Below are 14226 nucleotides of genomic sequence, written 5' to 3'. Positions count from 1 at the left end.
AGAGATGTCTGGAGCCACTCTGGTCTCTGATCAGCTCTATGGTCAGCTGGCTGAATCACCGGCTGCATTCTCAGGTTCCCTGTTGGGACAGGAGGGAGAGAAAGACATGGAAGACGGTGGGAGGGGGGGGACATTAACTCCCACTGCTTGTAAAAGCAGTCTAGAGGCTAATTAGCCACTAGGATATGTTGTTGGTCCTTGTTGGGCATATATTGTAAACTTTTTTTTCATGCAGCCTGTGGGCTGCACGAAAAAAAAGATTGATCGGTGAGTATGCCCACCATTAGAATACCTCCCTTCATCCACCCACTTCTAATGATGGGCATACATGCACCATTTATATATGCCGAAGCATGGGGGCATCCACCCCAAAAGTTAGGAGCAAATCGCTCCTCCGCTCCTGAGCCTCCATGCTTCGGCATATATGCCCTTTTTTTTAACTGTGGTGGTGAAATCACCTCCTACAGCGCTGGAGTCACGGCTTTTTGTATTGTGGGAGCAAACGCTGTTGCTTTCGAGATAAATAAATCCGCTCTGCAGCTGAATGGCGTACCTGAAAACAAAGAAATGGTTAACAATAAAACACAGTAAAGTATAAAAAAATTGCATACCTATAAAGCAAACATGATAAAAGATAATAATAATAAAACATTGCAGAATAGAATACAGTAAAAAAGAGCAGAACAATAGAGAGAGAGAGAACAATAAAATGACAACTATTTTTGTTTTTTTTATTTTATATATATATATTTTTTTTACACTTTTTTTTGTAACTAACTTTTGTAACTGTAACCGGTTCCAGGTTCGGGTCTCTCAAAATGCGATGGCATCTTGGGAGACCCTGTGAAAGTGCGCCTAGTCTGTGCAATGCTGTACCCTACGCTAATACTCAACTAGTGAATGGTAGCGTTCAAAACATTCACCAATGCAAAGATCAGGATTGTCAGGACAGGAGGGACAATAATAGCAGGTGTTACGCCTATATCCGCGCTTGCTGCAGACACAACATCTTCTTTGGGGGGGTTCGCTGGGTAGGGGTACTCGGGAGGACATATTGAAAATGCCTCTCATGCAGCCGGCTTACTGCATTTGGTTGGGGAAGGTGAGGTGGAGTACCGTCTGGATACAGAAGGGCTCTGACGATCTCTTCCTGGAATTTAAGGAAGGATCCAGTCCGTCCTGAAGCTCTGTATAGCACATGAGCGTTCAGCAAAGCCAATTGAAATAAACAGATACTTTTTTATACCAGCGTCTGGCCTTATGGGCAACTACGTACGGCGCCAACAACTGGTCGTTGAGGTCCACCCCTCCCATATTTTGGTTATATTCGTGGACACGGAGGGGTTTCTCCACAACACCATTCGCCGTAGTAATTTGGGCCGTCGTGTCTGCATGAAGGGAGGACAGAACTAAAACATACCGATTATCCCTCTACTTCATAGCGAGCAAGTTATTACACTTCAAGCAGGCTCTCTCCCCCAGCCTAAGACGGGAATCTACAAGCCATTGGGGTAAGCCCCGGCGATTAGATGGCACGGTGCCACATGCACCAATTTGATGATCAAACAAGTGACTTAAAAGTGGCAATAATAATAATAATAATAATAATTGTCCACATATAAGTGGTAACCCTTTCCGAATAAGGGTGACACCAAGTCCCACACAATCTTGCCAGCGCTTCCTATGTAGTCAGGGCAGTCTGTCGGCTCTACGTGACTATCTTTGCCCTCGTAAACCATAAAACTACTGTCACAGAGCTTATACATCTTGATCCCGTATCTGGCACGCTTGCTGGGAAGATACTGTTTGAATGACAAGTGGCCAGAAAACGTAATCAGGGACTCATCAACGCAGACAACTTGATGGGGAGTAAACAAGTCTGCAAACTGTTGGTTGAAGTGGTTTACGAGGGGCCGAATTTTGTAGAGCCGATTGTATTCAGGGTCTCCACGAGGACGACAGAGTTCATTGTCGTTGAAGTGCATGAACCGCAAAATCTGCTCGTATCGTGCCCTGGTCATGGAGGCAGAGAACACGGGCATATGGTGAATTGGGTCAGTGGACCAATATGACCGCAACTCACTCTTTTTAGTTATGCCCATGTTGAGGGAAAGGCCCAGAAAGATCTTAAATTCGGAAACCGTAATTGGTCTCCAATCTCTGGCAAGGGAGGACTGGGGAATAGTGGCGATGAATTGACCAGCGTACAAATGGCTTTGGTCCACAATAGATCTATAGAGATCTTCGGTGAAAAACAGCGAATAAAAATCCAGTGGCGTAAAATCAACTGTTTCCACCTGAATTCTGGGTTGGCCAGTGAATGGGGGAAGTACGGGTGCTGCAGAAGTGGTGGGTTCCCAATTCAGATTGTCGAATGCAGCAGGAAGGGCACTATGGGCACGATGGGCCTGTGTTTGTCTTCTTGGTGGCAGCGGGACACTACTTGTGCTTGCCACCTCACCAGCTTGAACTGCACTTATGGGACTCGCCACGTCACCAAGTGTTACTGCAGTGCTGGATGTAAGACCAGGGTGTACTAGGCCGCTGGTGCTTGCTAGTTCACCAGAAGGAATAGCGGTGCTAGTACTTCTCTGCTCCATACGAGAGCCCTGCGGTTCTTGCACCTCAACGGCAGAAGAAGAAGATCGGGGTCTGGTACGCCTGACCTTGGCAGGGACCACAACTCCGTCATCAGAGCTATCTGTCATGGAGCCGCTGTCCTCTACAGGATCGTATTCTGAGCCTGAATCTGACAGATGAGTGACTTCCTCTTCACTACCTGTCATGCTCAGAAACGTGTAGGCCTCTTCACTAGTGTACCTTCTATTTGCCATTTTGGGCTCTAAATTTAGGGGTACACTAGTGAGACCCACAGGAAAAAAAGCTCCTGACTGTCAGCGACTGTATCAAAACGCTACCAAAAAACTGTTAGCGATTGCAGGGATCAGGCCTGACTCTGCGAACGCTGCAGTTATGTGTGTTTAGTGTTTTGTAAGTGACAGTGATCGATCGATACTGCACTTGGGTGGGCTGGGCCGGGCTGGGCCGAGGGGCAAAATGCAGGTGCTAGCAGGTATCTGGGCTGATCCCACTAACACTGTGTTTATGGGAACCCTAAACTGCTGGGGACGCTAGTATAGATCTGATCGGATCAGATATTGATGCGTTCAGATACTATACCACTAAGGGAGGTGTACGGTGCGTGCGTGGATGTTAGCGCTACTGGCACTAATCTGATGCTGCCTGGGGCGACGCAGACCCTATCCGACCCTAAAACCTAACTTATATCACCGCCGGGCGATCAGGGGGCTAAACCTTTATTCGGTAATAAACGGCAGGTGCCCTGACACTATAAAAAATAAACTAACTAACCAGCGTCACCTGTAACAGTTATATGGTGATCGCTGGTGAAAGCGTTAACTAGGGGGCTATCAGGGGGTTAAAACCTTTATTAGGTAGTATATGGGGGTCCCTGACGCTATAAAATGCTGACGGTGAACCTAAATACTTACCTCCCTAACTAGCGTCACCTGTGACACTAATACAGCGATCAGAAAAACGATTGCTTAGTGACACTGGCGACGGGGGGTGATCAAGGGGTTAAAACTTTATTAGGGGGGTTAAGAGGGTACCCTAGACCTAAAGGGGGCTAACCCTAACTGCCCTACACCTTATAACTGTCACAAATGACACCAATGCAATAATCAGAAAAAAAAACTGCTATTGGTGTCACTGTGACAGGGGGTGCAGGGGGGTGATCAGGGGTGATGGGGGGTGAAAAGTGTGCCTAGAGTGTTCTACTGTTAGTATAGTGTTGGTGCACTTACTTGGATGTCTTCTCTCCTTAGCGCCATAACGAAAAGGCTTCACGAGGAGAGTTGACATCACTTCCTCTGCCGCTGTTTACATTACAGCAGCAGAGGAAGATTTTTATTCGTTGGGAGCGATCGCGAGGGGGTGACCATGAATGAGTGGCCTCCACCTCAGCATTGATCGCTCCCTTAACGATGCCGACCGCCTCGGGCACCGGGGGGGGGCAAGTCACGTACCAGGTACGTGATTTTACCTGCCCGTGCCATTCTGCAGCAGTATATCTGCATTAGGCGGTCGGCAAGTGGTTAAATTTCAATTGTGTGTACACAAATCCGACGCACTAAGTACCACGCATGCTCAGAATAAATTAAGAGATGAAAGCTATTGGCTACTGCCCCGTTTATAGTCCCGACGTACGTGTTTTATGTCACCGCGTTCAGAACGATCGGATTTTCCGACAACTTTGTGTGACCGTGTGTATGCAAGACAAGTTTGAGCCAACATCCATCGGAAAAAATCCATGGATTTTGTTGTCGGAATGTCCGATCAATGTCCGATCAATGTCCGACCGTGTGTACGGGGCATAAGACCTCTGCATTTCAGTAATGCCCAGTACATGTGTTGCAGTGGAATTCGGTTTGAAGGCAACTTACCTGCCCGCAGAGCGTTGCATTAGAAAAGAATGGCACATTCAACATTTTTTATCTGTTTTAAAATTTAACATGTATTGACAGCTTATCATTTTCAATGGGCTTACTTTAAGTAATACATGTTAAACTGCAACATTAATGAATGTTAGCGCAACACCAAAATGTAAATGGACCCTTGGACTTAACATCCTCTTGGGATGAAGCTTTTTTGTGTGTGGGCAGAGGTAGTGGCGTTGCTAGGGGGAGCGTAGGGTGCAGGCTGGGTGACACCTGTTGGCAGGGCCCAGGCCAACGCCATTGCACCAATCTGCATCTCTTGCATCGCGGGGTGTCTGAGCTGGCCGCTGACGCTATCTCACACAGCCGAGCAGGAGGAGGGACACTGCTGAGGATGTTCCATGATATGAGGTCTGTATTGAAGGGGGGAGGTCTGTACTGAAGGGGGGAGGGGGAGGTCTGTACTGAAGGGTGGTCTGCACTGAAGGGAGGAGGTCTTTACTGAAGGGTGGTCTGCACTGAAGGGGGGAGGGGGAGGTCTGTACTGAAGGGCAGAAGGTGGGGTGGTTTGCACTGAAGGGGGGGTTTGCACTGAAGGGGGGGGTCTGCACTGAAGGGGGCGGTTTGCACTGAAGGGGATGGTCTGTTCTGAGGGTGGATTATAGTTGGTGGAGGGGGGTGACACCATGTTTTTCCCACACCGGGTGACACCAATCTTAGTGACGCCACTGGGCAGAGGAGGTCAGTTTTCTTTACCCCACATTGATGAAGACCCCTGTGTGTAAGTGTGATGGTGTTCAGAGGGATGTTAAAGGTTAAATTGCCCCAAAAATCAGAGAGGTCACTACACCAGTAATGTACATCATTGATTTATATTATTACTGAATATATTCATACATAACATTTATAATTTCTCTTATTTAGTTCCTCCGAAGTTATTGTCCATCATATCCCCGGAACGTGTCATCCATGATGAGCAGCTGACTCTCACCTGCCCAATCAGTGGGTTTAAACCGCGAGCTTTGTCCATCACCTGGCTGAGGAAGGAGAGGGACTACCAATTGACTGAACTGGTAATATGGAATCTCTGGAGTAACACCATTCACAGTGAGAAATATTCCCATAGAGTACAAGAAGATGAGCATGAACATAAATCCTACAGCTGTATAAGTGCTCTGACCATGAAACCAACTATAAGAGAAGATGATGGAGTGACATATATCTGTAGAACCTTCCACCCCGCTTCAATTCTCCGGGAGGAAAGAGAGCAGATCCTGAAGGTGACCGGTGAGTGATGGAAAATATACAATGAATTGGACATAACATTTCTACTCTCACAGTAACAAATATACTTTGTTACCCCTGTACCTTGTAACCACTTGCCGACCACCCTATTGCTTCAAGGGAGCAGCTCTGTGCAGAATCATATTTATATATGTGATTCTGCCCTTCTTGGTGGGGGGCGCTCCGCTTCTGCTGTGATTAGTTGCAGCAGAAGCCGATCAGCAGGTGCCAGCCAATGGATGTCCGCCGGCACCTGCTGATCGCTGAGGAGACAGACAGACAGAACAGAGCTCCGTCCTGTCAGTGGGGACGAGCAAAGCAGGGAATAAAATCCATCACATAGCTTAGTAAAAGCACCTAACACACAAAAACACTGGCTAGGCACACATTTAACCTTTTGATTGTCCCTGATGTGAACCCATTCTCAGCCAGTGTCATTAGTACAGTACATATATTTAGCACTGGTCACTGTATTGGTGTCCCTGGTTCCCACAAAGTGTCAGTTCGTGTGAGATTGTCCGCTGCAATATCGCAATCCAGCTATAAGTCGCTGATCACCGCCATTAGTAGTAGAAAAAAGAAAAAATTCCAATATACAGTATATCCTAGTGATGGCGAACGCTTGGCACGTGTGCCACTGCGGGCACGCTGAGCCGTCTCTGTGGGCACGCAGCACCCTGCCAGGATAAGGGGGGTGTTGTAATATGTTCACCGATTTATGTGGGACATTATATTATTATATGTATGTACACATACAGGATGATTGACGATGGTCGATTTGTCCAAGCCAACTCAATTTTAATATAACAGCTGAAGACCCTTTGATGTGGTAGTCTTATGCAAGTCTACCTAGGGGTGTGAGGTATGGGCTGTTAACCTAATTGAACATTTCAAAGGGTACATTGTTTAAAGGACCATAGAAGACGTATTTATTGATGGTAATTAGACTTGAGGGGGTAACAATGGGATCAAGGAGTGTTTTGGGTTGGCCTAGCAAAGACCCCCCCTGCTGGGGGGCTAATATATCAGGGGGACTTGTTGATATTAATATGCAAGAATACAGATTAGGAATGTAGGCATCCCAGGCAGTTCATGTGGTATCTGTTAATCTAATCTAATTACACATATCTAAGGGGACTTGTTGATGTTGATATGTGGGAGTGCAGATTGGGGCGGTTTATGACGGCAGCTGTTCACGGCTGGGGGCTGTTGTCTGTCTGAAAGCCTAAAGCATATCAAAGACTTGAATGGAGACGGCCAATCAAATTGCTCAGCCATTCAATGTCTAGTGAATATAACATGGTGTTCAGTCTATAGTCAGTATAGTCTTGTCTGTGTATGACTATGAAGGCTCAAATCTAGAGAAAATTGGACTCTGAATTATATACTCTGTCGGATTTTTTGTCATCTGTGGGCTTTGGACTTTGTTCTGTGTTGGAAGTCAATAAAGTGCATCTCTCTGGAAGAATTGGGTTGCTGCGGAAGAGTACTTACATCATCATTATAATACCTAAATATTAATTATCTATCCTACTACATATTAATATATCACTACAGGGGGAATCCCCCAGCCAGACAGTCACTTGTGTGACATTTAGGGGGGTGCAAATGTATTCCTCCGCCGTACCGAGGGTCTGTGCTGCAGCTTATTGCCTCCCCCTGACCCTTACACCTCTGGTGAGGCATTCGGGCATTCCTCTCTGTGGCACGTTATTCCAGCTCCCCCTGCCCCAGGAGTACTTTGGTACAGCCCATCCCTCTGGTAAATGCACTGCAACCTGACAGCGGAGGGGGAGGGGCGGTGCTTGGAGCAGAGAATGGCCATGGGAGAGGTGCAGTGGCTGCTAGCTGACTTCTCTGCGTCTGGGACACCAAGGAGTGGCTGGATGGCGGGGACTTCTGCAATACTGCCCAGTGCTAGGAAGAGCCCTGATGTGATGGACGATGAGGACATGGAGAGGTAAGGAGGAGGATGGATCCTCTGATCTACATTGCACTGTGTGTGGGGGGATGGGGGGATGTGAGCAGTGCAGGAAGTATGTGTCAGGTAGGTCAGTGTATGTTGCAGAGTGCATTCTGAGCAAAATGCATTCCTGCACCCTGTATTCTGAGCACAACGCATTCCTGATCCCTGTATTCTGAGCAAAACGCATTCCTGATCCCTGTATTCTAAGCAAAACGCATTCCTGCACCCTGCATTCTGAGCAAAACGCATTCCTGCACCCTGTATTCTGAGCACAACGCATTCCTGCACCCTGTATTCTGAGCATAACGCATTCCTGCACCCTGTATTCTGAGCAAAACGCATTCCTAAACCCTGTATTCTGAGCATAACGCATTCCTGCACCCTGTATTCTGAGCAAAACGCATTCCTAAACCCTGTATTCTGAGCAAAACGCATTCCTAAACCCTGTATTCTGAGCACAACGCATTCCTAAACCCTGCATTCTGAGCGAATCTGGTAGAATCACATGTTTTTGGTCCCTTAGGGCTTATTCGGAGGGATGATCAGTCCCATCCTCTGTACAGAGCCCCTGATAGGTTTAATTTTGTGTTGGCACTTTGAAATAAATAAGTTGGTTTTGTGTTGCTGTTTGGGGACTCAAAGGTTCACCATCACTAGTATATCCCATAGTTTGTAGAAGCTATATAGAGCTTTTGTGCAAACCAATCAATATATACACTTATTGGGATTTCTTTTACCAAAAATATGTAGCAGGGGGGCGTGGCCTGGTCTAGCAGGAAGATGGAAGCTTAATCCCTGAGCTCCTGCCACCACAGGGAAAAGCTGACTGGAATCTGAGGTAAAATTGCCCCTAAATACCTCCAAATCATGGGGACTGCATCGAGGAACTCTTCTGCCTCCCGCTCCCCCCGCGAACAATTAGGGGACGGGGGGTCATAATATTCCTGAAATTCTTCGTACCGGCGGAGGGAACACGGGGCCTTCCCGCCACAGACACTCACACTCTCAGGCTTTTGAGGCAGCCCTGACAGAACCACCACACACAGGATCTCCAAACCCTCACAGGGATAGAAATGTCATTGAACTCTCACCACAGCCGCACTTAAACATGCAGGACCTGCGGACCATCGCAGAGGATATCAAAGACACTTTATCTGCCACTATTTCAGAGCTCAGGCTCGATATCCGTGCGCTCAGTGACAGGGTCCTCACAGTTGAAAGAGTGACTGAACGCCATGATGTGACTATCTGCAAAGCTGCGAATCGCATTGACTCCCACACATTACAAATGAGAGATATGCAACGCCATCTGGAAGACCTCGACAACAGAGGTCGGCGCCAGAATCTCAGAGTCAAAGGACTGCCAGAGGCCATCGAGGGAGAACAAATAACCCCCACCGTGACTGGAATCTTCAATGGTCTGCTTAATAGACCACCTCATACGCCCATTGATATGGAAAGGATCCACCGGGCCTTACATCCCAAGGGAAGGGAAACGGATCCCCCGAGGGACATTATTTGCTGTATAATAGACTTCAAACTGAAGGAAGAAATTATCAGACAAGCAAGAAGCAGACCTCAAATTCTCCATGATGGGAGAGCAATCCAAATCTATCAGGACCTCTCAGGAATCACCTTACAGCACCGACGTGATCTGAAGCCTCTGCTGGACGCCCTTCGCATGAAAGGTATTCAATATAAATGGAAATTCCCATTTTGCCTTTCTGCCTCCACCCAGGGCCGCACGGCTCTCCTGAGAGTACCAGAGGATCTCCCACACTTCTGTGGAACCCTGGGCATACCCCTGGTAGATGTCCCTAACTGGTATGCGGAGTTTTGGCGCTCAGTGACAAGCAAAGAATCACCTCAAGAAGAACCCATGGAGCCGCAACATACCAGGTACCATAGGAGAAGGTCCCCATCCGCCCACAGACACCTTACCGGTACCCGCATTCACTACCAGGAGGGCAGCCCCACAAACTCACCGAGGCTCAGGAGAGCTCGCCGAGACCGTTAGTTGGCCTCAGACACACGCTACAATGCAATCTCAGTTTGCCCTGTTCGGCTTTAATCAGTTCTTTCACACTGTTAACCATTAATTCAGTGTTTATGTGACCGACTTTCTTCAAGAGATATTTGGCACAATAGATGTTTTGCATCTTGTACTGGGTTCGGATTGTATCCTTGTCATGGTCATTGCCAATTTAGATAGAAAGCCGTAGCACTTGCCTATGGAATGAACACCGCCCATATGTCTAGTGGAGTGTTCTAAAACTACATGACCCACAACACCCTGCGGTTTGTAACCGCCCCTGACCTGGCAGCAGTTCGGTACAGAGTCACTAACGCACACATTCTCCCTGACACCAAGGGAAAGCCTCAAGAAGATCCGACAAACTCTGCGACTGTTACCTGGACAACGCCTCACACAGATCATCACACTCAAGGCTGACTTCCAAAGCTGCGTCTCACACAGTCTCCTCTTCTACTCCATCGCTGGCGGTAACGACTCGTGTACTGACTGAGGTGCCTACAGGGGCTTCCCCCTCCATATACATGTCCTGTACAGACACTCACTGCTGGGAACTGATGTGACATCTACCTGAAGACATATACACAGTACACTACATCCATCTACATATCCTGTACAGACACTCACTGCTGGGAACTGATGTGACATCTACCTGAAGACTTATACACAGTATACTACATCCATCTAGAATGTCCTGTACAGACACTCACTGCTGGGTAGGGATGAGCTTCGTGTTCGAGTCGAACCCATGTTGTTCGTCTGTTCGCCGAATTGCGAACGATATGGGCCGTTTGCGCCAAATTCGTGTGGTGCGTCATGGCCCATAATTCACTGAGGCATCGCAGTGCATTGCTGGCTGATGATTGGCCAAGCATGCACTATGACCCGCATGCTTGGCCAATCACAGCGCCGTCTGAACAGAGAGCCGTAATTGGCCAAAGCCAAGGAGGCTTTGGCCAATTATGGCTCAGGGGATTTAGTACACGCCCCACACTATATAAGGCCGCCTGCACGGCGACCCTGTGTAGTGTGTGTCCTGCTCACAGTGTTCAGCTAAAACTACAAGTTAGTGCTGTGCGTCCTGCTCACAGTGTTCAGCTAAAACTACAAGTTAGTGTGGTGCGTCCACCTCACAGTGTTCAGCTAAACCTACAAGTTATTTTTTTGCGAGCTCTGCACAGTGTTCACCTAAAGCTACCTATAGAAGGTTGGTGGTGTTCTCATACTACAGGCAGGCAGTTGATTCTGCTAGCTGCAGTATCAGTACATATATATATATATATATATATATATATATATATATATATATATATATATATATATATATATATATCCCAGCTTAGTGCAGCTACAGGCCATTAGTATGTCTGGAAGGCCAAGAAGGAGAGGCAGACAGTCACAAGCCAATAAGAGAGGGCAAGCAGGCTCTGTGTCTAGTGCTGGTCTTGGAGACGGTGCATCCTCATCAGCACGTGGCCGTGGGACATGCTTGGCCTTTTTTTCGGCAGCTGGCCGTGTTGAGCCACAACATGCGGAAGACTTGGTCGAGTGGATGACCAAGCCGTCCTAATCCTCCTCATCCTCTCTCACCCATGCCCAGGGTACTTTGTCTGGCAAAGCAGCGGCCTCTTCCCTCGGCTCAATGTCATCAGTGACTCCTTCCCTAGCCCCACTATGTCCTCCTGAGGAGTCCCTCGAACAGTTTGACCACAGTGTTGGGTACATGCTCCAGGAGGATGCCCAGCGTTTGGAAGGCTCTGATGATACTGAGCTCGATGAAGGCAGTAACATGAGCATGGACAGAGGGGGTGCCCAAGAAGGACAGCAATCTGGCAGTCATTCTCCCCCTGCTGCAGCATACTGCCAGGTTTGCTCCAGTGATGAAGAGGGAGGGGATGATGAGGTCACTGACTCAACGTGGATGCCTGATAGGAGAGAGGAGGAGGAGGAGGAGGCGGCACATCACCAACGAGGCAGGATGCCCTCCAGGGGCCAGCCTAAGGGCAGCACATTGACTGCATCACACCCCAAAGCTCCACATGTGCAGGGCGCTGCAGTCTCTGTGCATTATTCAAAAAGTTCTTTGGTGTGGGCCTTTTTTGAGACGAGTGCATCAGATCGCACCGCTGCTATTTGCAACATATGTCTCAAGCGTATCTCGCGTGGCCAAAACATCTCCCGCTTGGGTACCACATGCTTGACCAGACATATGTTGACCTGCCATGCAGTTCGTTGGCAAGCGTATCTAAAAGACCCACACCAAAGAACAAAGAGGACCTCTCCTTGCTCCTCATCAGCTGAGATTTCCAACCCCACTAGACCATCAGTCCTCTCTGAGACCTGCACTGAGAGGAATGAAGGTGTAGAATTAGGTGTGTCACAGCCAAGTACTTGTGGGCAATCTGCTTTTGGTACACCAACGTCAGATTGTACCAGGCAAATTTCCCTGCCCCAGCTGCTGCACCGCCGAAAGAAGTTTGCTCCCAGCCATCCACATGCCCAGCGGTTGAATGCTAGCTTGGCAAAATTGCTAGCACTTCAACTGCTGCCTTTTCAGTTGGTAGACTCTGCCTCCTTCCGTGAGTTTGTGGAATGTGCGGTTCCTCAGTGGCAGGTACCCAAACGCCACTTTTTCTCACGGAAGGCGATTCCGGCTCTCTACCAGCATGTGGAAGGCAATGTCCATGCCTCGCTGGACAGGGCGGTCAGCGGTAAGGTGCATATTATCACTGACTCATGGTCCAGCAGGCATGGACAGGGACGTTACCTAAGTTTCACGGCGAATTGGGTGACTCTGTTGGCAGCTGGGAAGGATGCAGGACAAGGTGCAGTAGTGTTGGAGGTTGTTCCGCCACCACGCCTCCAAAATGCTAATGATTGTGACACACCTCTCTCCTCCACCCCCTCCTCTTCTTCTTCTTCCATGGCCTCTTCCTGTGCTTTGTCCTCGGGACCAGCGGTGCTCCGTAGCCGTTCAAGGGGCTACGCAAGTACGCAGGCCAAAAGATGCCATGCGGTGCTTGAGCTGGTGTGCTTGGGGGACAGGAGCCACACTGGGACAGAGGTTCTGTCAGCTCTGCAGGGGCAGGTTCAGAGGTGGTTGACGCCACGCCAACTTAAGGCAGGAATGGTGGTTTGCGACAATGGCACCAACCTCCTCTCTGCCCTCCGACAGGGACAAATGACCCATGTGCCCTGTTTGGCTCACGTCCTTAACTTGGTGGTGCAGCAGTTCTTGGGCAGGTACCCAGGCTTACAGGATGTCCTGAGGCAGGCCAGGTAAGTCTGGTCAGACTTATACACAGTACACTACAACCATCTACATGTCCTGTACAGACACTCACTGCTGGGAACTGATGGGGCACCTACCTGAAGGCTTATGCAGAGTGCACTTACCGCCATCTACTGGCCTGTAACTTTATCTTTACCCAATCACACTTGCTTGCATGTTAGACTGCACGGCGAGGTATGAGGTATATTCCACACTCTCTCTCTATGGGAAATCTTCTAGTCTACAAGTTTAGTATTACTCAGACTTTCTAGTTGGAGATCTGTCACTGATTGCATGGTCAGCTTGCTGGCTGATTTACTTGTTTATTTACATGTTACTCCGGTTACAGTGTTCTGTCCCTCTTTTGAGATTTTTGTGATGTTTTTAGGCCCTATAAATGTCCTCTGTTTAATTACCTCACACGTTCTGAGGCTGACACTTGACCCATGAGAGGGCACCCACCTTTACAAATCCCGGATTTCAGCAGGTTAGTCTTCGATGGCGATTTGGGTGCCTTCAGGTGTGGGGGCTGGGTGGTGGTTTCAGAACTCCCGATATTTCTATATGATGGTTCTCGTATACTATTTTTGCAATGATGCATTTACGCACCCAAATCCCACCACCCAGCACTCATGTTTCTTTGAGAGTATCCCCTTGCCCTATTGTATATCCCCCAGAAAATAAGTTCTCCAAAACCTCCTCCCTTTATCAATCACCTGAAGACCCTGTGGCGGCGGACTATACCATTCTTTCCTTTACCTATAGTCCTCCTTCACTGCTTGGTGATTGACAACCCCAACACAGTTGTGAGCCACGGTGCTGTCACACCCCTTAGGATACACACATCGTGCCTGCACTGTACTTTACCGATACTGTACAGTTTAGAAGTAGGGGAGCAAGTCACCCCCAAACCTCATCGGTTTCACCCCGGTTACCTTAACATTACACTTAAGCCTGCCATACACTGAACAGACCCACATCCTGATCGCCTAGGTCATCCCTCTCCCTTCACTCGTACTTATTGCGGATGACACAGACCCCCGCGCCTCACCACCTGACCTACATAAGCACCTACAGACACGCAAACTAGGCTCAATCAATATACAAGGCCTTAACATCCCAGAGAAAAGGTCTAAACTGTTCTATTTCCTACAACGATCGAAAATACATGTAGCACTTATACAGGAAATGCAATTCAGGATGGATAGCATCC

At 48.3% G+C, this 14226-nt stretch overlaps 1 protein-coding gene across 9 annotated transcripts in view; it reads left to right on the top strand.

Moving 5' to 3' along the window:
* LOC141111803 (hemicentin-1-like) overlaps window positions 1–14226 on the top strand; it is a 368745-nt gene that overhangs the window by 276923 nt on the left and 77596 nt on the right. For all 9 annotated transcript variants that reach the window (XM_073603946.1, XM_073603940.1, XM_073603947.1 and 6 more), the window contains one exon: window positions 5385–5747. In XM_073603946.1, coding sequence (XP_073460047.1) covers window positions 5385–5747 — 363 coding nt within the window. The remainder of the gene's footprint in view (window positions 1–5384; window positions 5748–14226) is intronic.

The sequence above is a fragment of the Aquarana catesbeiana genome, linkage group LG11 (assembly GCF_042186555.1).
Source record: "Aquarana catesbeiana isolate 2022-GZ linkage group LG11, ASM4218655v1, whole genome shotgun sequence".
NCBI lineage: Eukaryota > Metazoa > Chordata > Amphibia > Anura > Ranidae > Aquarana > Aquarana catesbeiana.
This window is presented reverse-complemented; position numbering and strand designations above follow the sequence as displayed.